At 39.3% G+C, this 21,773-nt stretch overlaps 1 protein-coding gene across 2 annotated transcripts; it reads left to right on the forward strand.

Annotated features, from left to right (window-relative positions):
* Nucleotides 1-135: 135 nt before the first annotated feature.
* LOC144018470 (glutamine--fructose-6-phosphate aminotransferase [isomerizing] 1) lies at nucleotides 136-18,966 on the forward strand. 2 transcript variants are annotated; one of them, XM_077520639.1, is made up of 19 exons: nucleotides 137-216; nucleotides 2,055-2,162; nucleotides 4,025-4,132; nucleotides 4,232-4,357; nucleotides 5,194-5,252; nucleotides 5,344-5,478; nucleotides 5,548-5,609; nucleotides 5,788-5,867; nucleotides 5,946-6,054; nucleotides 6,166-6,329; nucleotides 7,162-7,257; nucleotides 8,642-8,739; nucleotides 8,860-8,980; nucleotides 9,219-9,376; nucleotides 12,780-12,894; nucleotides 14,321-14,448; nucleotides 14,686-14,853; nucleotides 15,879-16,040; nucleotides 17,475-18,966. In XM_077520639.1, the coding sequence occupies exons 1-19, from the start codon at nucleotides 210-212 to the stop codon at nucleotides 17,517-17,519; spliced, it is 2,049 nt and encodes a 682-aa protein (XP_077376765.1). In that variant the 5' UTR covers nucleotides 137-209; the 3' UTR covers nucleotides 17,520-18,966. The 2 variants fall into 2 exon arrangements, with proteins under 2 accessions (XP_077376763.1, XP_077376765.1); XM_077520637.1 differs by having other exon boundaries at nucleotides 136-216; nucleotides 5,788-6,054.
* The last annotated feature ends 2,807 nt before the right edge of the window (nucleotides 18,967-21,773 follow it).

Consider the following 21,773-nt stretch of genomic DNA (forward strand, 5'->3'; position numbering starts at 1 on the left):
ATCCGTTTGCCAAATTGCCACGTCAGAAGAGACTACGTTGAAAGGTACGGTCTGATTAACAGACCACTCTGGCCAATCACAAAAGACGCGGAAGTTACCCATTGCTTCTGATTTGTCCAAAAAATTCTGAAAGGCGGTGTGTATTTGACAGGCATTTCTTCACAACGCCAGCTGCCTGAGTGACAGAAACGGGCAGCCGAACAGAAGACATGTGTGGTGAGTGCTGGATGATTTTTTTTTTTTTAGATATGTATTGAACCTGTTTAGTAGATAGTTTGTGGGGGGGGTTTTCTGAAACTGTCGGACGACCGTAACAATCCAGTTGCCATGTAAATAAGCGTATTCTTTTCTGAGCCAATTTGAATTAGCCAAGGGTGGCTAACCAAGTTAGCGAATAAATGAGAAAAGAAAGACGCTGTTACCCCGCTAAAATATTAAATAGCCAATACTGGATTTGAATGCGTCATGTAGCATTTATTATTAAGGTTTGAGTGCCAAAAATGTAAATAATTTACTAGAAGTAGGAAAGCATTATGAGATGCTGCGGTACAAGCTAGCTAACGTTATAAGTGACTAATTGATTGTTCCTCGTGAAGCTGCACATATATACTCATCTCCCCCAGTTGCACGGAGAGTTTTTGTCATTTGTGAGCTTGAGCCAACTTTGCCTATTGACTAAACAAGGGAGGAACAAATGCTAATAGTAACGAGAGACGTGAAGTGTGGATAAAGTCTGGTACTTTGACTTTGGGGAGGAACGTGTCATTTCTTGTCATCGTCGGTTAGTGTTTTACTTTTTACTTGTCACAATGAATGTTAGCGGATCTTCTACCCGTTTCCCATCAGTGTCACCACAATCTCTGAGCAAAACAAACCAGTACGACTCGGTTGATAATTTAGGTTACAACCGGAAGGTACAATTTGTGGCGCATCATTAGGTATTGTACAGTAATACAATGAAGACAGTAATACTATTACATGTACAGTAATAAAACTAATGAAAACAGTAATACTACTACTGTTTTCATTTTTAAATAACAGGGCAAGAAAAATGCTCTTATGAATGAAAGCTCTGTTGAAGTAGGCAGTGCCCTATTCTGCTCCAATAGTAGCTGTTTGACCAAAAGTACATACACTACGCTTACTACCATTGGACATGTTGGTGAACACAAATATTAGCTCAAAGAGTGATCCAATAGTTAAAAAAACAAACAAAAAAAAAACATTCTGTGCCGCTTTTTTTTCCTTTTTTTTTTTTTTTTTACAGTGATAAATATATTTTAGTTGATATTTTTTTTAGTTACACTACTTTGGAACTTCCAACGATGATGTGAGACACGTAAATCTGACTACTGTGTACCTGTATGACAGTTTAGCATATTAAAATGTTGTTTAAAACATTGTGCAGTTGCTTTTTTAAATGGTGACATTTTGAACATTTAATGGCCAATTTACTTTCCATGATTTTCTATGGGATTTAAAAAATATACATATTTAATTGAACCACAATTGTCAATCTGTGAAATAGAGTGGGTTGTGTTTGAAAATAGGAAATTCTATACTTTGTTGCTTCTTCTGTGAGGGTTTTAACCTCAATTTTTTCTGCGCATAGCTCACACAATACCTATACACACACACACACACACACATACTCCGGTTCTCGACACATGCCTTTGTCGCTAAACAAGTCACAAAGAACAGTAAGACTCGCAAGACTGGTTCTTGTATCTTTGAATACGTCAGAAAGTGAGATGCTTTTTGTTTTTACTGCCAAATGTGTTGGTGGAAAAATGTGACGATATTATGATTGTAACTTACTCATACAACTTGTCTTGTCTTTTATCAGTTCCTCTAAGAAATGACAGATGAACAATGAGGGAATTCTATAGAGAGTTTTATCGGATGTGTGTGCTAAAAATAAAGGACATGCCTCTAACTTGCCACAATTGAGGCACTTGTGTAAAACTACACTGAAATAGATAGAATACAACCTAGTCCTGCTTGAACACCATTGATCAATGTCCTCAATGTTAATGCTGTCCTCTTCCCTACAGGAATTTTCGCCTATCTCAACTACCATGTACCAAGGACCCGCCGCGAGGTCCTTGAAATCCTCCTCAAAGGCCTGCGGCGTCTGGAGTACCGAGGCTATGACTCTGCCGGTGAGACGGATGAGAAAATGGTTATCAGCAACGCGCTCTGCTTTGTTTATCCTTGACTATCTCCTTGCTGTCAACCAAGAGGACAGTTAACTTGATTGTATCACATAGCTGTCGCTATTTACAGACACCGCATAATGGAGACACAATTGGCAGTCTCGAGCCTCAGCGGATACAGAAAGTGAACACAACTGAGGGTTTTGTATCTGTATGTTTATAAATTAGAGGTGAAGGGGAAAAGTCGTCTATCCATCCATTTTCTAAAGCAGTTGTCATCATTAGCGTTACATTTGAGCCTATCTTAGCTGACTTTAAGCAAGTGACAGCTTTAACTTTGAAGTGGTCACCAGCCACTGCGATTGGCTGGCAACCAGTTCAGGGTGTACCCCGCCTACTGCCCATAGCCAGCTGGGATAGTCTCCAGCACCCCCCGCGACCCTTGTGAGGAGCAAGCGGTTCAGAAAATGGATGGATGGATGATCACCAGCCAATAACATATGTACAAAAAAAAGATGCACATATTTTTGTCAAGTCCTTAAAAAATACTTTGAAAAAAGATCATGAAACTAAATTACCGTGTTCTTTTTGTTTAGAAGTCAATCAGTATTACACATGCCACTTCCTTGAAGATACTCTTGTTCTCTGAAAATTCAGTCTTCCCTGGTGACCCCATTCTTTGGTTAATATGGACATGCTGTATACTCTTGGCCTCATTCACTTTCAGCTACAGCTTTATAGCAGACATTTGAAGGTTATTGTTTTTGAAAAGGTTATTTGAATTGAAAGTGTTCGCAATTCCATCCACCGTGACTGAAAAGCCAATTCTTGCTAAATAAAAAGAACACATCCATCCATCCATTTTCTTGACCGCTTATTCCTCACAAGGGTCGCGTGGGGTGCTGGAGCCTATCCCAGCCAGCTCGAGGCAGGGTACACCCTGAACTGGTTGCCAGCCAATCACAGCGCACACAGAGACAAACAACCACTCGCACTCACACCTAGGGACAATTCGGAGCGCCCAATTAACCTGCCATGCATGTCTTTGGAATGTGGGAGGATACCGGAGTACCCAGAGAAGACCCATGCAGGCACGGGGAGAACATGCAAACTCCACCCAGGAAGGCCGGAGCCTGGACTCGAACCCAAGTCCTCAGAACTGGGAGGTGGACGTGCCAACCAGTCAACCACCGTGCCGCCCAAAAAGAACACGATAATTTAAATTAATCCCCAAAGTTAATACTTTCACTTTGACAGCCCTTTTTTTTTTTTTTTTTAAATAGCACCCCTCCTGGTGAAAACCACCAGTTCAGTGTAGTCCTAGCCCAGTATGAAAAATCAGTTATCAAATTTCCTTTCTGACAGTGAATATCAAAGATGAATTATATAATAATTATCTTTGTAAATTGAATGTCATTAGACTGCACACAAGGACCCCTTAGTAGTCTAACAATATGCCCGATGTAAGATACACAAATTCAGCACTGAACTAAAGCAAGCATTAACATAGCAATAATGAGGAATTTACAATAGGCCACTCATGCCATCACGCCACAACAAAAAAGCTAAGGTATTTTTTTGTTTGTTTAAATTCTCTACAGGGTGTACATGTTTTTTACATAAAGAAATTAGAAATAAAATAGAAATTGTCTGATTTGAAGCTTGGGAAAATGGATTAATTGCATTTACATTATTTCCTATGGGAAAACATGTTTCGGAGGTTGAATAAATCAGACTTTGAATATTTCACAGGAATGAATTACAGTGTGTTCAAACTCCGAGGTACCACTGTAGCCCCACTATTCTAAATGTCTGACTAAACATAAACGTGGTGTTACCTGTTCAAGTATTTTTTGGTTTGTTTTCAGGTGTGGGCATTGATGGCGGTAATGGCAAGGATTGGGAGGCCAACGCCAAGACCATCCAACTAATCAAGCAGCGTGGAAAAGTGAAGGCGCTTGATGAGGAGATCCACAGTAAGCTGAAAATAGTTTTATCACATGACCAATGAAACTCTGCTGAATAGGCCGCTGTTTTGATTTAGGGTGTTAAAGGAGTTTGGTTTGTTTGTTTAGAACTGCAAGATCTGGATCTCGAGGTGGAGTTGGATGTTCATCTCGGCATTGCTCACACCCGCTGGGCCACCCACGGAGAACCGAGCCCAGTTAATAGCCATCCACACAGATCAGACAAGACCAATGGTCAGTGATTTGCTCAACAGTGAATAATTAATTAGTTCTTTAACAGAACTGAACAGTGTTTTTTTTTATCTTGATTATTTCTACACTGAACAAAAATGTGAATGGTTCGGTTTTGTTTTTGCTATAGTTTTTGGTGAGCTGAATTTAAAAAAAATAAATAAATAAAAAAAATAAAAAGAAAAAAGAAAATGCTATGTACAAAAAAAGGCTCATTTCTGTCGAATGTTGTTCAAAAGCTGCCTGAGCAACCACTTCCCCTCTGCCGAAATAATCCATCCACCTCACAGGTGTGGCTTATGGAGTTGATGTTTACACAGCATGACAGCAGGTTTCCAACAACAAAAGGCCACGGAAAAAAATAAATAATTTTACTATATTTTCCAGGGGGTAAGGAATATTATGGCCATATAAATAGTGACTGGTTTTCTGCCCCCTCCCAATACAGTAAAATGGCACACTTTAGAGTGCCTTTTTATTTTGGGCAGCCTATGGCACATAATCAATCAGTCTGTTATGCAACACTTGTGAGTTGAATGCATTATCTCGGCAAGTGACAAGTATTCATTAACACGGATTTAGACAGATGTGTGAATAATATTTTCCATACATAGCAAACATTTTTAATGTTTGACTTCTCCTCATGAACAATGGGAGCAAAAACAGTTGCAATATTTTTGTTCAGTATACACTACTTTAATACTGTCCAATAAATATATTCTTGTTAGTGTTAGTCGAATACAATGAATCCGTACTTGAATGATTTTGGAAAGCGTAAGTGGAGCGAGTCATTAGGTCACAACGTCTCAGGCTTCATTGTTTTTCTTTATGCTCTGCAGAGTTCATTGTTATTCACAATGGAATTATCACCAACTATAAAGATCTAAGGAAATTCCTGGTAAGCAGAACTTTCTTTTTTCCCCTCATTCATCATCATTATTCTCACATATGACCCAGACAGGAATTTACTCTTTACTCCCACCCCTCAGATGAGCAAAGGCTACGAGTTTGAGTCGGAGACCGACACAGAGTCCATTGCCAAGCTGGTGAAGTACATGTACGACAACCGGGAGAGTGATGACATCAGTTTTGCCACTCTGGTGGAAAGGGTAACACAGCAACTGGTAAGGACAAACGCGCACACACGCACAATTATTGATTATCAATAAAATGTGGTTCACTGTACTTCCCAGGAAGGTGCTTTTGCCCTGGTCTTTAAGAGTGTTCATTATCCTGCCGAAGCAGTTGTCACAAGGTAAACATTTGCTATTTATACTATACTGTATGTTGGTATTGATATCTTGTAGTCTACAAATTGTTAGCTTGTCCCACAATCAAAGCTACGGTACTTTGTGAACATCTTAGTCATTTTTTACCTTCGGATTTACATTTTGCTCTCCAGCAAATGTTTTTACTGCTTAATTGATGTGCAGGAGGGGAAGTCCTCTGCTAATTGGTGTGCGAAGTGACCACAAGCTCTCAACAGACCATATTCCTGTGGTCTACCGCTCATGTAAGTGGCATTTTTCAAGCTGTCTTTGTCTCTTACAATTTCAGTTGGATTTAGACCTAGTTATGGTTTGTTTCTCAGCTGGCAAAGAGAAGAAGAGCTGCAATTCCCACCCCAGAGTCGACCAGGACACCTGCCTGTTCCCCGTGGATGAGAAGGCTGTCGAGTACTATTTTGCTTCTGATGCAAGGTTAGAGCGTCTCCTTATCTTGGCAGCTTCCATGGTCAAGTCCATGTACCATCGTGCCACGCTTCCATGGGGCCAACAGAACGGGAATCAATATTGTGTTTGTGATTACAGCGCAGTTATAGAGCACACAAATCGGGTGATCTTCCTAGAGGATGACGACGTGGCTGCTGTGACCGAGGGAAGGCTGTCCATCCACAGGATAAAACGTCGAGCCGGAGACTACCCTGTCCGCGCAATCCAGACCCTTCAGATGGAGCTGGAGCAAATCATGAAAGGTGCGTCGAGGAGGGTCTCTAAAATGTTTGATTCTGCTGCAGGTATTGCTTTCCGCTGTACTTCCAAAATAGGTACTGGCATAGTGCCTTTATAATTAGTTGTGATACCTGTTACTGTTGCATATTGTCACAGGATAATAATGAGGGCTGAGTGGAGTGACAACTACTCTGTCAGCCTTGAGGCAGTGCATGCTAACGTCAAAGTTCATAGACACCTTCTGTTTGACTTCAAATTCTGTGCATTTTGTATGAAGCATGCATCCTACATTTTAAATGATTATTATTTCTTGTGAGGGAAAAAGAAAAGTGTTTATTGTTACTGATAGGGAACAAAAGTGACATTGACAAATTGCTGAACTGATTCTGTTCATGTATCGACAATGTGGGGTGGTGTTCATTCCCTCGTTGTACCGCAGTCGTCCAGCAGAGAGCAGAAATTAGCTGCTGTTGGCTGGATTCACGCATTCCTTTGTGGTCCAATCATTCCTCAGCCGCTTGCCTGTTTCTGGAAGCGATCTCCTGAATAACCTAATTCGCATGACCCAAATTTCTTGCAGAGGCAAACACACACATTTCACCGGTGTAGTTTATTAGGGATGGAAAAACAAACTCCCTCTGTCCCATCATTGTTTGTTTTACCCGAGGTATCAAGCATGTGTTTTGGATCGTGTAATTTTAAACTCTTACATTTACAGGCAAAAACTGAAACACTATATTTTTACTGGTCCTCAGGAGCGTAATTTGTGGCAACCATCCTTTCTCTTTCTTAAAAGCACCAGTTACCTTTTTAACAGAATTACGAATGTTTCTTTATCTTATCCTTCCGCTGCAGGAAACTACAGCTCCTTCATGCAAAAGGAAATCTTTGAGCAACCTGAGTCTGTGGTCAACACCATGAGAGGAAGAGTCAACTTTGATGACAATACAGGTTCGATAGCTTACCTCAGAAAACATCTTAGTGGAGAGCCGATAGATCATTTTGTGTGAAATGTGAATGTTCATTATTTGAAGGAATATCACTCTCAGAGCTTGATGCAGATTTTCTATTAGCCTGTCAATGAGATTTTATGTTTCTAACACGAAGTACTATACATAAAAAAAATATCAAAAGGTGTGAATAGTTTCCATAGAAATACAACAGAAATGTATAGTGACTTTGTGAAAAAATATTTGACCGCAAATTGATGGCGTTTGCTGTTTGGGCAACATCTTTGGGTGTTAAGAACACAAAAAGATGCAAATTGCTGGTGTCAGGCCGAACAAAATCGCCTGTCACGATTTCATAAATTTCACTTCTTTTTTTTTTTTTTTCTTTTTTTTTTTTTTTTTCCCCTCAAAATCTGAGCTATTGATCACTCTACACGTGTAAGTTAATTTTTTTATGTAATCTTATTAATTTTTTTATTTTAATTAATGAGTTGTATTTTTATTTGCTTATTTTTTGTATTTAATTTGTTTATTAAAATATAATTTTTTATTTGTTAAAAAAATATTTATTTATTATGAATTATTGACCAATCTACAGTGTTGAAAATGGCTTGCCGCTCATTAAATCAAAGATGCCATGTTTGAGATCTCCTGAAAATTGATCATTTTGAAGGTACAAGGATTCTGCCCGACGCCAGCTATAATGCGCAAAATAATGCTCGGTCTGTTTTTTTGGGGGTTTTTTTTGCGCGCGAATAGTTTGTTGTAGTCTCCGGTTCGAGTCCAGGCTCGGACCTTCCTGGGTGGAGTTTGCATGTTCTCCCCGTGCCCGCGTGGGTCTTCTCCGGGTACTCCGGTCTCCTCCCACATTCCAAAGACATGCATGGCAGGTTAATTGGGCGCTCCGAATTGTCCCTAGGTGTGCGTGTGAGTGTGGATGGTTGTTTGTCTCTGTGTGCCCTGCGATTGGTTGGCAACCAGTCCAGGGTGTCCCCTGCCTACTGCCCAGAGCCAGCTGAGATAGGCGCCAGCAGCCCCCGCAACCCTTGTGAGGAATAAGCGGTCAAGAAAATGGATGGATGGATGGATGGATAGTTTGTTGTACAGAAAAATTTGTGAGTCACAAATCAAATCACCAGGTCTGTGTGTTTTTTTTATTATTATTATTTTTTTCTTCCGAATAGTTTTATTCTACAGTAAAACTTGTGAGTCACAAATCAAATCACCTTGGGTTGACTATGAGAATTTACAATCCATGTGAAAACAGAACACATGAAGAATTACTTTGTGAGTGACTGACTTCTCTCAGCACTCTCCGGGACTGTTTTAATGATGTGGAACGTGGTGAGGCATGATGATGGATTGGTTGTTTGGTTTGTTCCCAGTGACCTTGGGTGGACTGAAGGACCACATCAAAGAGATCCAGAGATGTCGACGCTTGATTCTTATTGCATGCGGCACCAGTTACCATGCCGGCGTCGCGGTGAGTAGATCCTAAACAGTTTTGGTGTAAATTGTTCTCATTCAGCACATTAGGCCTGCGCCCAAATTGTTTTGACAGGATTATGCCTGGTATTGATTTAATGATTTGTTGCTCCTGCAGACCCGTCAGGTCCTGGAGGAGCTAACAGAGTTACCTGTGATGGTGGAGCTGGCCAGTGATTTCCTGGACCGGAACACACCCGTCTTCCGAGATGACGTTTGCTTCTTTATTAGCCAGTCAGGTGAGGACTGATCTGGTGCACAGGCCTTGTTCCCCACTTTCCATGTCAGGGAGCCAGTATGTGAACTGCTTAGTAATCTGTTTATCTTCTTTTGTGTGATGTCCATCATTGGGTTTTGTTGAGGTTTGCTCAATTACAGCCTTGTATGCGTCACTTTCTACCAAACTAGCAATCAGAATCACAACCTTTACATGTATTTTCTGTTAAACTTCATTTTCCCTTGCACGTCATCTCCCAGGGGAGACTGCTGACAGCTTGATGGCCCTGCGCTACTGTAAGGAGAGAGGCGCTCTGACTGTGGGCATCACCAATACAGTGGGCAGCTCCATCTCTCGGGAGACTGACTGCGGAGTCCACATCAATGCCGGACCTGAGATTGGAGTGGCCAGCACGAAGGTGAGGCTTCTAAAGTTATACCATTAAGCTTCTTTCTAAATAAAGTTGAATATATCCATTCCAGGATGGTCCACATTGTTTTTTCCCTGGATTTCTTCCATAGGAACTAATAGAATAAGTTTCTTATCATAAAAATATAAACTCAACAATGTTTTAACATTTTTAACTGTCAAGTATTTTATTAAAGTAAGACACAATTGACTCGGTTAATGATGGTGCCATGCAAAGGTGAGTTGCATCAGTATATGCACTTTATGGCTCACCCCCCCCCCCCCCCCCCACACACACACACACACACACACAAGTTAGTTAATCTGCTTACTTAACATCACTTCTGTTTACTATTCTCACATTCTTTTATTTTTAAACCCTATGTTGAGGCTTGTTCATTGGAATATGTTGACCTGAGAGTTGTTCACACTCCCCCGTGGATTCTTTTGCTAATAATTGTTCCACTGAAAGGAAAGAATACTTCTGAAACTGTGTCCAGCTATCTTAATGAAATATAGATAATGTTCTTAGGTCAAAAGACACAAAGGATAATGAATAACTGTACACTCAACATTTATTTGTAGCACTTGGGTTGAATTTTGTATTTATTTTTTTGCTTAGCGGGTGCCGATTTAATGTGACTTCAAAATTTGGGAATAGTCAGATTGGCTTGACACATTTATAGAAATAGGCAGCTAACACAAGATGATGTTCAATTTCACACTTGGAGGTTGGAGGTCAAGATAATGTGCACAAAACCTTTAAAAAGTCAAATTTCCATAAAATGTTGACGCATAAAACTGCTCAAATGTGCAGAGCAATAATCCAACTTGTTAATCACTTATGCGTGTTTTTTTGTTTGTTTTTGTTTTTTTTTGGGGGGGGGTTCTTTTGAGATTTGTTGTAATAGTTATGGAACTAATGTATATTACAAAGTTCTAGGGCAAAATGCTGCCCTGTTCTTTAATCTGGTCCTATGACTACATTATCAAGAGTTGAGTAATATTTGATTTTTGCTTTTGATTTTTTGATTTTATTGAACATATAAACAACATACAAACAAACAGCAGAAAAACAAAAAATTAAAAAAGAACGCCATACAATCATCAGTCAATCACAGTTGCTCAAAAGGGAGTAGGAAGAAGTTAAAAACTTATAGTCCTACCCCTTATATATTGTATATTTAGACTTATTTCATTATTAATACAATACTAGGTTATTTTATTTTTTTAAATATGTATAAACCTGGTTATGTATACAAGTGCACTTAGACGTGCATGCATTTGCCAGCAACATAGGTACATGAAATTCCTAGACATATACCATAATACATTAAGAAAATATATACCCGTACTCACATATACAATTCTGATGCTCTTGTCTGACATAAATATTTTTTTTAAAACTTTGCTTTTAAACAATTTTTTAAACTCAACAAGTGAGTCACATCTTTTCAGGTCAATTCCCAAATTATTCCACAAATTAACACCTTTTACAGAAACACACCTTTGCTTAATATTTGTTCTTGTTTTGTTTTGTTTTGTTTTTTTTGTAAACACTTGTACCCCTTATTTATAATATTTATATAATCTTTCAGCGATTTGGGTGGCAACCAGTCCAGGGTGTACCCCGCCTGCTGCCCAGAGCCAGCTTAGATAGGTTCCAGCACCCCCTGCGACCCTTGTGAGGAATAAGCAGTCAAGAAAATGGATGGATGGATGGATGCATATATATTTCTTGCTCTTAGAAGTTTTGCACATTATTATGATTATTGTTATCAAATCTCATTTATGAATGAGTTGGGCCTTCTGATGTAAATTGTTGTTGCCCCCGAATACAAGTTTGCCCATCCCTGTTCCATACCAATATATTTCTGTATGGCGATATGACATAAAGCCAACACCTGGCTACAGTAGATGAAAACCAGATGATGCAGCGACCGCCTTCTCTGGTTGCTCTCTCCTACGTGCTCTTTGCAACGAATATGGAAGCCAGACATTGTCTTCTCAAGGGCCAGTAGCTCAAAACCTGATTACTTAAAGGCCAAATTTGTGATAGATTTCTTGCATTGGACCTCATTAGGTTGTGCAGGTGGGTCTAATTATGAGGCCATTGAGTGAGTGTATATATAAACAATGGCACACAACTAATAATATCTGGGCTTATTTGTTGAAAGAGAGAGAATGACGCAGGTCCCGTCCTGGCCCGGGCCCTTGCGCTTGGCTCGTGGACTTGAGTGGTGTGCTGCTCCAGAGCCTGCAAGCACGCCTCAGAGACGCCATCATTTACTGCTTGGCTGCCTGGGCCACACACCCGGCCCAAGCAATGCTGCACAACCCAGCTCACCAAATCACTGGAGAACATGTGTCACATCCCACAAGTCCAATTTAGCGCACTACAATTTGGGCAAAATTCATACAAATGAGATCCATCGTTCCACAATGACTATATTAAAATATGTTGTCGTAGAACGTAATTGCTGAACGCTCGGTCCGGTTTGGCAGGTCAACTGACAGTGAGTGGAAGATTGGCTTAAATGATTGTGACCATACCTTTTGGGAATTTCGACTTGAAAAATAAAAATAGATGACAAGGAAAAAAGTATTTGAGAGGTTTTAGTTTGTCTCATATAAAGGTCAGCTTGTTCCACATTAATCACACTGCACCAGTTGATCACATTTTTTTTTTTTTTTTAGGCTGCAATCACACTGCACCAGTTGATCACATTTTTTTTTTTTTTTTAGGCTGCACACTTAAAAAGCCAGGGACTGTAGTTTAAAAAAAAAAAAAGAAAGAAACAATTGTAAATGTTTTTACAATTATTTTCTTGCCGTTGAACTCCAGCAGCTCTTATGTAATGAATTGGCTTCAGGTGAACATTATCTCTCCCAAATGGGCACAGAAATCCTCTCCATTTGCACCAAGATGAAGGAACAAACAGCACATTGCTCGTGACAGCAGGCGACAGGTCGCTGAAGAGTTTTGTGACGCGATGCTCTACTTTGTAGTCCCCAAGTTTCAAGCATTTGTTCCAGGATGAGCACTGCTTTTGACTGAGCTCCACGTTTGCCTGCAACCACATCTCGCCTTGCATTTCTCATCTGTTGTGCATTATTAGATGGAGACAAAATTCATTATCAGGACGGCAGAAAGGAGATCATAGTCTCAGAATCATTATTTTCAAGCTATAAACAGGATCAGAATATTTTCTTTTTTTTTTCTTTTTTTTTTTTATTTCAAAACTTCATCACACAAAACAACATCCAGTTGGAGATGTTTGCTAGTAAGTGTCATTGGTCCCAACGGCTTGTTTAGTTTGTAGACATTGAAGGGTGCACTCATAACCCTCACTTATTGTTTTCTTTTTTCTTTTTTTGTTCTTTTTTTTTGTATTTTCCCTTCATGTGTGCAGGCCTACACAAGCCAGTTTGTGGCCCTGGTCATGTTTGCTCTGATGATGTGCGCTGACAGGATTTCCATGCAGCCAAGACGCCGTGACATCATCCAGGGCTTGAGAGTGCTTCCAGGTAAGTCAGAGGTCTTACCATGCCGGAATTTACAGATTACAACACACTGGAAACTTCATTAGGTTCACTGGAATCATACAAAATTTCACAAGTGTTTCTAATATTTTGAACAGCATACGCTGAGTCATCTATGGAATCACGTTGTGCTCCCCCCCCCAAAAAAAAAAGTCACGTATATACATAAGTCTTCACAGCCTTTGCTCAAAACTTTGATGCCCATTTGGCAGTCTGAGGTCCTGAGCACTCTGGATCACATTTTCATCCATGTTGTCTCTGTACATTCATATTTCACTCCATCCTGACTAGTCTCCCAGTTAGTTACTACTGCTAAAAAAAAAAAAAAATCAGGTGATTAATTGTGCCTGGTTTCCTCCAAACATGACACCTGGCATTCCCGCATTTAAATTTTTTTTTTTTCCCCTCATCCGATTGAAGATTTTTTATTTTTTTTTCTCTCTCTCCCCCTCATGGTCTTAAGAGTCCTTTGGGTGCCTTTTTTTTCCCTTCAAATTCCTGGCAGCCATGTGCCTTTTACTAAGGAGCTGCTTCCATGTGTTCAACTTATGTGATTGTGGTTTCTTAGGTTTTTTTTGTTGTTGTTGTTTGTTTGTTTGTTTTCATAAATATGAAAAGTTTATTTAAAAAAAAAAATAAAAAATTTAAAGTGATAGTCAACCCCAACCCAAAAATGTTCTTTACAGTAAGATGTTCTGTGCAGACCCTCTAGTCAAAACACAGTATTAGTAATGCTGCGTTTGTGGAATATGAATTGAGCAGCAAAATCCACCCTTTTTAATCTATCTCAGGGGCGGCCATATTGCCACTTGCTGTGGACTGAAAAAGACATCACAGTTGCGACGGGCTCTGGCAACGACCAATCACGGCTCACCTGTTTTTTTTTCTTTCTGTTAAGCAGTGATTGGTTGTTACTTGAGCCTTGAGCAACTGTGATGCACTGCACATGAGAGGTGGAAAACTAACAACCACAGTAGTATTGTTATAAGAATACCCCTCTGACTTTTTCATACAGCTCTTACGTTCGAATATTTATAGAATGTGCAGCTGTCCTTAAATTTTATAGCCACGAGTTTATAGAAACGGAAAGGCAACGTTTTGTGTATATCCATATCCAGCTTTAGTCTCATTCATTTGCTGCTACATTAAATCATGACAACGAGGGTCATGAAGAGAAAGATCCACTAAGGGAGGGTGTGGATCGTCTCTGCGGGCCCTCGCATGCCTTTTGGATATCTAAAGCAGATGATGGCGTGTCGTGAACGGTAGAATTACCAGCATAAGACTGCCTGTCTGGCCACTCAAATGCTCACAGTCAACGTTCCCATCTGACACTTTACACATGCGTACGTTTTGCACAGCATTGTTTCAAAATGTTCAGATACCAATTAGTTTCTCTGCTGTGTGTTAGATCTGATCAAGGAGGTCCTCAGTTTGGATGATGAGATCCAGAATCTGGCGACAGAACTGTACCAGCAGAAGAGTGTACTGATCATGGGCAGAGGCTATCATTATGCCACCTCTTTGGAAGGAGCCCTGGTGAGAAAACACAGACTTCACGTTATCTTTTTTTTTTTTTTTCTCCTCACTTCTAAGCTTTTTCAACATGTCATGAGCCCAATGTATCTGGAGGAGTACATGGAAAATGTCACTCCTTTCTCACCCTTGCCAAAATATGCTTCTGCATTTGCCTAATTCTGCATTTCATTCCTCCTGAGTAATTCACTTATTAGTCTACAATGCAAGTTTTAAACGACGGTCACTTTTCTTCCCCAGAAAATCAAGGAGATCACATACATGCACTCTGAGGGCATCCTGGCTGGGGAGCTGAAACATGGTCCTTTGGCTCTTGTGGACAATCTCATGCCAGTCATCATGATCATCATGAAGGACCACACGTACGTTAAATGCCAGAACGCCCTGCAGCAAGTCGTCGCCCGCCAGGTAGGACAAACCATACCAATCGCTGATTTTTATTATTATTATTCTATAACTCTTTGACCGCCAAAAACGTTTCATAACGATTAGTAAAATCACATTGTATGCTGCCATAAACGTTAAATGACGTTTTTTATCAATGGGCAGTGCAACGTCTAAGTGCAGCGCTGCCTGGTCAATGGGTTGTGGAATCTAAAACACTCACACTATGGCCAGCAGATGGCAGCATTGTATCTCTTTTCAATGGGCTGCCGGCATATGAAATTACAATGAAACATAACGAAATCTGATTAAATAGAATGTTTTCAAGGATGATGTGAATGATCAAAGCCATTGTCATATTAAAGTTTTTTTGATAAAGTGTGGCAGTAAGAGTTAAATAACATGTGATACAATACTGTCTTTACTTTATAGCAAACTTAAAAAAATACTGAGCCATGTAAAGAATTGTGCCTTACACAGCAATTCATATTTTACATTGTCAAGAGAAATAAGAGACTGAAACAACTCAATATAATTGACCTTTGAAATTTACAGCTAAGTTCTACTTTTTTACTATGACTTTATTCTGATTGTGACATTCTAAAATCTAATTTATTCTGGTAATGTGGCATTTTTTCTTTGTTATATACAACTATAAATAGTTGTTTATTTTTTTACCTTTTGGTTAATAATCCTTCACATGAAAAGTTTATAATGCAGTAGAGCTTTGTAATAAAAGCAGATTTTTTTCAAAACAAACTCATAAAAGTGTACATGTACCTAATTTTGCATGTTTTTATTGTCCATTAAAAATCTATAGTGTAGCACTTTGTTTTGTTTTTTTCCTTTTAGGATTTTGGGGGATGGAAAATATGAGCTTTTATTATTATTTTTTTGGACAAAAAGGGCGAAAAAATTAATTCTGTGGCTTATGGCTCACCTCTCGTTGTAAAATGACATCATCCCATGATGTCAGAGGTGTGACACCGATGGGACCCATTTATTTTCATCAAGTTTTCCCAACGATCTGATGCTTAAATCTTCGACAGGGCCGCCCGATCGTGATCTGCGACCGCGACGATTACGAGAGCATCAGCAACTCGTGCCGCACCATCAAAGTGCCTCACTGCGTGGACTGCCTGCAGGGCATCCTGAGCGTCATCCCCCTGCAGCTGCTCTCCTTCCATCTGGCCGTGCTCCGAGGCTTCGACGTAAGTGCTTTTTAGGCTGGCCTGCGCCGACATCTGCGAAGCGTTTTGCTGCCTACGCGGCCACCAACCACAACTGTGTCATTTTATATCAATTTGGACTGCAGACGTGATTGGACAGTTTCACGTGACTTGCATTCAGGATCTTGACAACATTAATGACAGTGGACCCTTGGAAAATGAATAGTTTGGTGATCCACGTTAAAGGAAATATTTGTTTTTGGTGTTCCTGAACTACATTCAGGTAGTTCGAATTATGACTGTGTACCTTTTTGGCAAACTTTTTCATGATGGAGAAAGCTGGTATAGTTCCAAGAGTTCACCTGTCTGTACACTGGCAAAGTTGAATTATTTAATTTTAGGGCTGTCAAAATTAAAGCGTTAACTCTGGAGATTAAATTCTTTAAAGCGTTGAAGAAAAATTAACTCAGTTTTATTTAATTCCTATTGCGGCCTATAAACTGCACCTGCTGGAGTGTGCTGCTTGTGGACACAACTAAAGCTGGAAGCGAGAAGTTTTGAAAATTGTTTCTGAGGAAAAAAAAAGATGCCTCTCAAGCTGTGTCTGTTTTGATCGTTTTGTCCAAGTTGTATTTTACAGGAGGAGAATTTTATTCAAGGATCAAAGAAATCTATTAAAACAGCTTTTGATTTTACATTAATGCCAAAAGTGAATATTTGTTGGAAGCTTCGTAGAAAATGGAAGTAGAAAATGTGATTAATCACGATTAATTATGGAAAAATTATGCGATTAATTAGTAAAAATTTGTAGTTGCATTCATGCAGTTTAGTTTGGGAAAACGTATTGGAAAAAATCAATATTTATCACAGAACATTTGAAATGCTCATTTCAACAACATGGATGTAGCATAGCATATTGTATCTGAATCACAAAGATGAAAGTTAGTGGATTTGTTAAAAACTAAGTGTAACATGATTAACTCATTTGCTCCCAAAAACGTATAAATACGTTCTAATTCAAATATTACCATGCTCCCAAAGACGTATTTATACGGGTTTTTTTGTTGTTGTTTTTTTAATACTAGAACATACAGAAGGCTTTGATGCAACCTCTGAACTGAAGAGAGTGCTTGAAGCAATGGTAGTTACTACAAAAACGACCAGCAGATGGCAGCAGAATATGAGATCAACCAAGGTCATGTTGCAAAAGGCTCTTTTCCACACTGATGTTGTAATCCTAATTGCTGCAAAATGTAAACAGATCGAAATATACTTTTTTCCCTGATGAAAGACGAGACTCTAATCTTTGTTTTGGTAGGTTCCTTGTTTTTATAGCAATAGAACACAATATTCTGTTGGCCTTGCAAAATCAGTCAAAATCCAGTAAAACAGCGGAGAGCGAAGTGGGCTGTTTCATTGAAAATGTCTGCGAGTGAATGACTTAAGTTGAAAATGGACTGTGCTGTGTTCACATAGGTGGACTGTCCTCGGAACCTGGCAAAGTCGGTGACAGTGGAGTGAACGGGCCCGCAGCAGGCTGGAGGACACGTGGACGTACGGCGGGGGGACGAACAACAATAATGTGTCGTTTCGTGCGTCCTCTTTTTGCATTTGACTCATATCTGGCTGTTTCATCCCTCTGTATCCCCCTGTTGGACTTTTGACAGTTGTTGTAGACTGGTGGCGGTCTGGGCTGGCACTCACATTATCATCCTTGCTCTGACTCGGTGCACAAATAGCATCCAAAAGGAGCTTCTTGGTTCTTCTAATGCAGCCAATCAGTGAGATGAGTTTGTTTCAATGAGAACATTTAGGAGCAGACGTTACTGACTGATGGAAATTTGAATGCTTTTTGCCTCCTTATTTCTTCCAAGTGCTTTCATTAGTAATTTAGTTGGCGTGTTTCTTTCTCTCTTGGCAGCTAATCATTTGAAGTGTCAAATTATTTTGGGCCACTTTGCCACTGGTGGATTTATGTGAACGCCTCTTATGGCAGTAGCAGCGTGTGCATGCGTTCTGGCACTTCATGGTCAAATTGTCTCGTTACATTATTTATGATCGCTCATGTTTTGTTGTTTTCATTTTTTGTTGGCTGATTCTTGTTCATGACCAAGACTTAATTCTCAAACTTTTGTTTCATACTACACAATGAAGTGAAACCAGTGAGATGAAGTTACTGCCAGCCCACACCCTTCCATCATGACTACTGCAAACGCAATATTGGGACCATTTGTAGCTATTAATTTTATATTTTTTCATTTTCTTATGAAGAATCAGAATTTTGTAATGTTACACTATGCTTTGAAACGTGAATGTTAGTCTTTCGGAGGAAAAAAAAAAAAAGTCCTGTCAAACCAAACCTGATATCTGTTTGGTCCGCTGGAAACCAAAATGTGTATTTGAACTGCACGTACTATGGTGTTGTTGTAGCTAAATGTACTGAAGATGCTTCAAGGCCTTGGAAGGCACACACAGATACACCGTCACCGTTCTGGCAGCGTGTCACGCTGTAAACGTATTAAATGCTGACAAAGAAAGAGAATGATGTAATTCAGACACATTTATGAAGGAGCAGGAGCTGCTATTACCATTTTTCTGTTTACTTTCGACATTCATCTCGCTTCTGCAAACAAGCCTTAATCTCAGTTTGTGCATGTATCCCCGACATTGAGTTTTAGTTTACAACCAATGTTATTAGTCAGCAAAACTGTATCCTTTAAAAAGTAAGTGATGTTACCAATATTAATGGGACACTATTTAGCTTCCCAGCTGATGTAGTAATAAAGAGTCCACTTTGTCAGCTCATTTGTTGAGAGGGTGTATGTTGGGAGTAAAAATGCTGACAATGTGTGCTTCACATTTATTACAATAAAGATGTGATTTAGAAGCTTTACGTCCACACATTCTATAGTGGTGTACACTTTCAATTGAAAGTTCAGAATAAACCTCAAATGTGATATAACCTTTACAGGTGAGCTTGTTTTGACCCTTTGAAAAAAATAAAAAATTCACAACTTTATGTGATTAATTATGTCAAAGTTAAATCAAAGTCGTGCCTATAACGAAGGAAGGTGCCAAATCAATGTTATAAATGTGAATGCACTACTCTTACCTTCACTTATTTGTTATAAACACATAGTCACGCATACTAATACATTGCACCTGTAGGAGATTTATATTATCAAGAATCCTGGAGTATTTGTTGCATTAAATTAGTCATTGTTTGCCCCAATTGATACATTAAAATGTATTACTATTTTTGTTCGTTACGCTCACAAAATAGATTTCTTGAAAATAATGAAATACCAGCATGTGTACATTATTTTACGTTTATGTGAAATTTTGTGTAAGTTATATTAAAATTTTGACTTTATTATTTAGAAAAATGGGTTACAAAAAAAAAAAAAATAATCAAATTTATGGTGAAACTTGGCCCATCTACATCAAATGTTTCCCACCACAGTGTGTCCACTACGTTGTCAATTGATTATTTATTGGATATTGTGTGGATCGTGCAACTTTCTGGACTTGTGAATAAACATGAACAAAATCCAAAGTCGGTCATGTCGGTGCTAAATGCACAAATAGAGCCAAATGATGACCTAATGCCCAATGAGCCAATGTATACTATGAGACTGCCAAGACACTAGTGAGCCTTTAAAAAATAAATAAATAAATAAAATAAAAAAAGAATTTTTCTCTCCAAAGTTTTAGGAAACTTTGCTTGAGCGCATTATAGAAGGTGAGCATATATGTCAAGATCAAAGATGATCTTCAAAGGCGTGAAAACTCATGCGGGCCGCAGATGTTTCCAAACGGCGCAGAAGGGGTCGCCCAAGAGGTCAGTTGAAAGGGGTATGATGAGGTTGATATACTGTAGTCTTCACAAGTGCCACATTTCAATCCACGTCAACACATAAGACATGTTTGCACCACCATCCTTTTCGTTGGAGCCGCACAGAGCAACTCAGGCCTGTGGATTTTGAGCAGATTGGGTTACTTTTACCCAAAGGATAATTATTATTTTTGTCCCAGCAGATTGGGTTGAAGCTTAGATCGACTTGGGCGGCCATTTTCGACAGTTTTGTGTACTGAAATTGTGACGCTGACTCTGCTGTCTTTGGACACAGGGATCAGGGTTAATAAGTAAATAAATCGTGATACTTTGTCTCCCGATAGATTACCAAAACGCCTACGCCAAGTATCGATATTTGTAGTTAATATACAGCCACTATAACGGCTCCATTGTTCATTACTTATTGAGCAATTACTCGGCTGGCCACTAGGGAGAGCGCCTCATAAGAATTGCGGGGACACGTACGGAAGTCGTCAGGCGAAGAAGACTCATGTAAAACCTTTATCTGTCCAGCAACTGACTCATCAGTTTTGCATATGTTTCTATGAAAAATGTGTATTATATCTTCAATTTTAATGTTTAAAAATGTTTGTTTCAACTTTTTGAAACACAATTTCTGAGGAATATTAATATTTAAGTAATTTTATTTATTTACTTTTGCAATGTTGCACAAAAAAATGTGTCAGTTTATGAAATTAAACAATTGAATTGACTATGTGACTGACTGTTAAGAAGACATTTGTATTTTATTGTATTTATTTTTATTGTAAGAGTGAAAGTGTAAAATAACTTCATTACTCGATCGCTGCCATGAACGTGAATGCAGCGATTCTTAAAAGTAGTTCCCCACAAAGCCTCAATGTCATTTCCATTTCTTCATGTGAGACGTGGCCTGAGCTCGTCATTCCACTCGCTGTCCAAACCCGGCCAGGAGCCATTAGCACCATTTCGCCTTTCCTAAGACCCGTCCATATTTCCAGAGGATTAGTCGAGCTTTGCTATTTTCCGTGATGGCTCATGCGCATGTGTGCATAATGTAGCGTGTGAACATCTGGAGCTGATTAGCCATGCTGGTGAAGATTTTTTTTGTTTTTTGGGTCTCCCTCCTTCATCGTCTACATTGCATGGGCTGTCCTGCAAAGCGTTATGGGAACCCGATGATCCGAGTCACGATGTCACAGTAATCAATGGTGGCTTTTGTCAGTCGTTAAGTTCACTGGAATGGAAACCATATGAAAGTAACGACATGATTTGACAAAAGAAAAATGAAAAAAATAATCCAGGAATGCAAAGTTCATTAAGTAGTATTAAAAGGTTTACTTTGCTTTTGATTGGAACACATTTGTATCATACAAATTTTCATTTGTATATGATATGATTTATATTCATATTGGAAACCTGCAAGAACATTCTGGCAAGATTAATCTCACCCATTACAATAACATTCAAACAAATCTTTACACGGAGCCTTGTACATGCGTGCTTTGCAAGCTTCAATGGGAGCACCTTTTGCAAATAGAACAAAAACAAAATGATGACTACTATGAACCCCGAACTTAATGATCATAAGGTACGGCTTCTATTCAGAGTTGAACATCAGCCGTCATACATGTGCGCCAAATGTGGCGTCCAAGTCTTGGCTGCTTACTGTGACGTGCACGAAAGCAGGCCAGCTGTGACTCGCATCGTGCTGCTTCAGCACAGTCAGGAACATGATGAGGATGCCGAGAAACTCACTTGTAGTCTTTACTTCAGCAAATGAAAAGCAAAGAGGAATCATCTGTCTGCGGGTCTCAAACTCGGGTCCACGAGCTCTATCTTAGCTGGCAATGAGTTATGGTGTTACATTTTAAAACAGTGAATAACTACAGTAGCCTATAGGAGGGCTAGCATGCCAATAAAATGCCAATAAAACAAAC

This window comes from Festucalex cinctus, chromosome 5 (genome assembly GCF_051991245.1).
Source record: "Festucalex cinctus isolate MCC-2025b chromosome 5, RoL_Fcin_1.0, whole genome shotgun sequence".
In the NCBI taxonomy this organism is placed as follows: domain Eukaryota; kingdom Metazoa; phylum Chordata; class Actinopteri; order Syngnathiformes; family Syngnathidae; genus Festucalex; species Festucalex cinctus.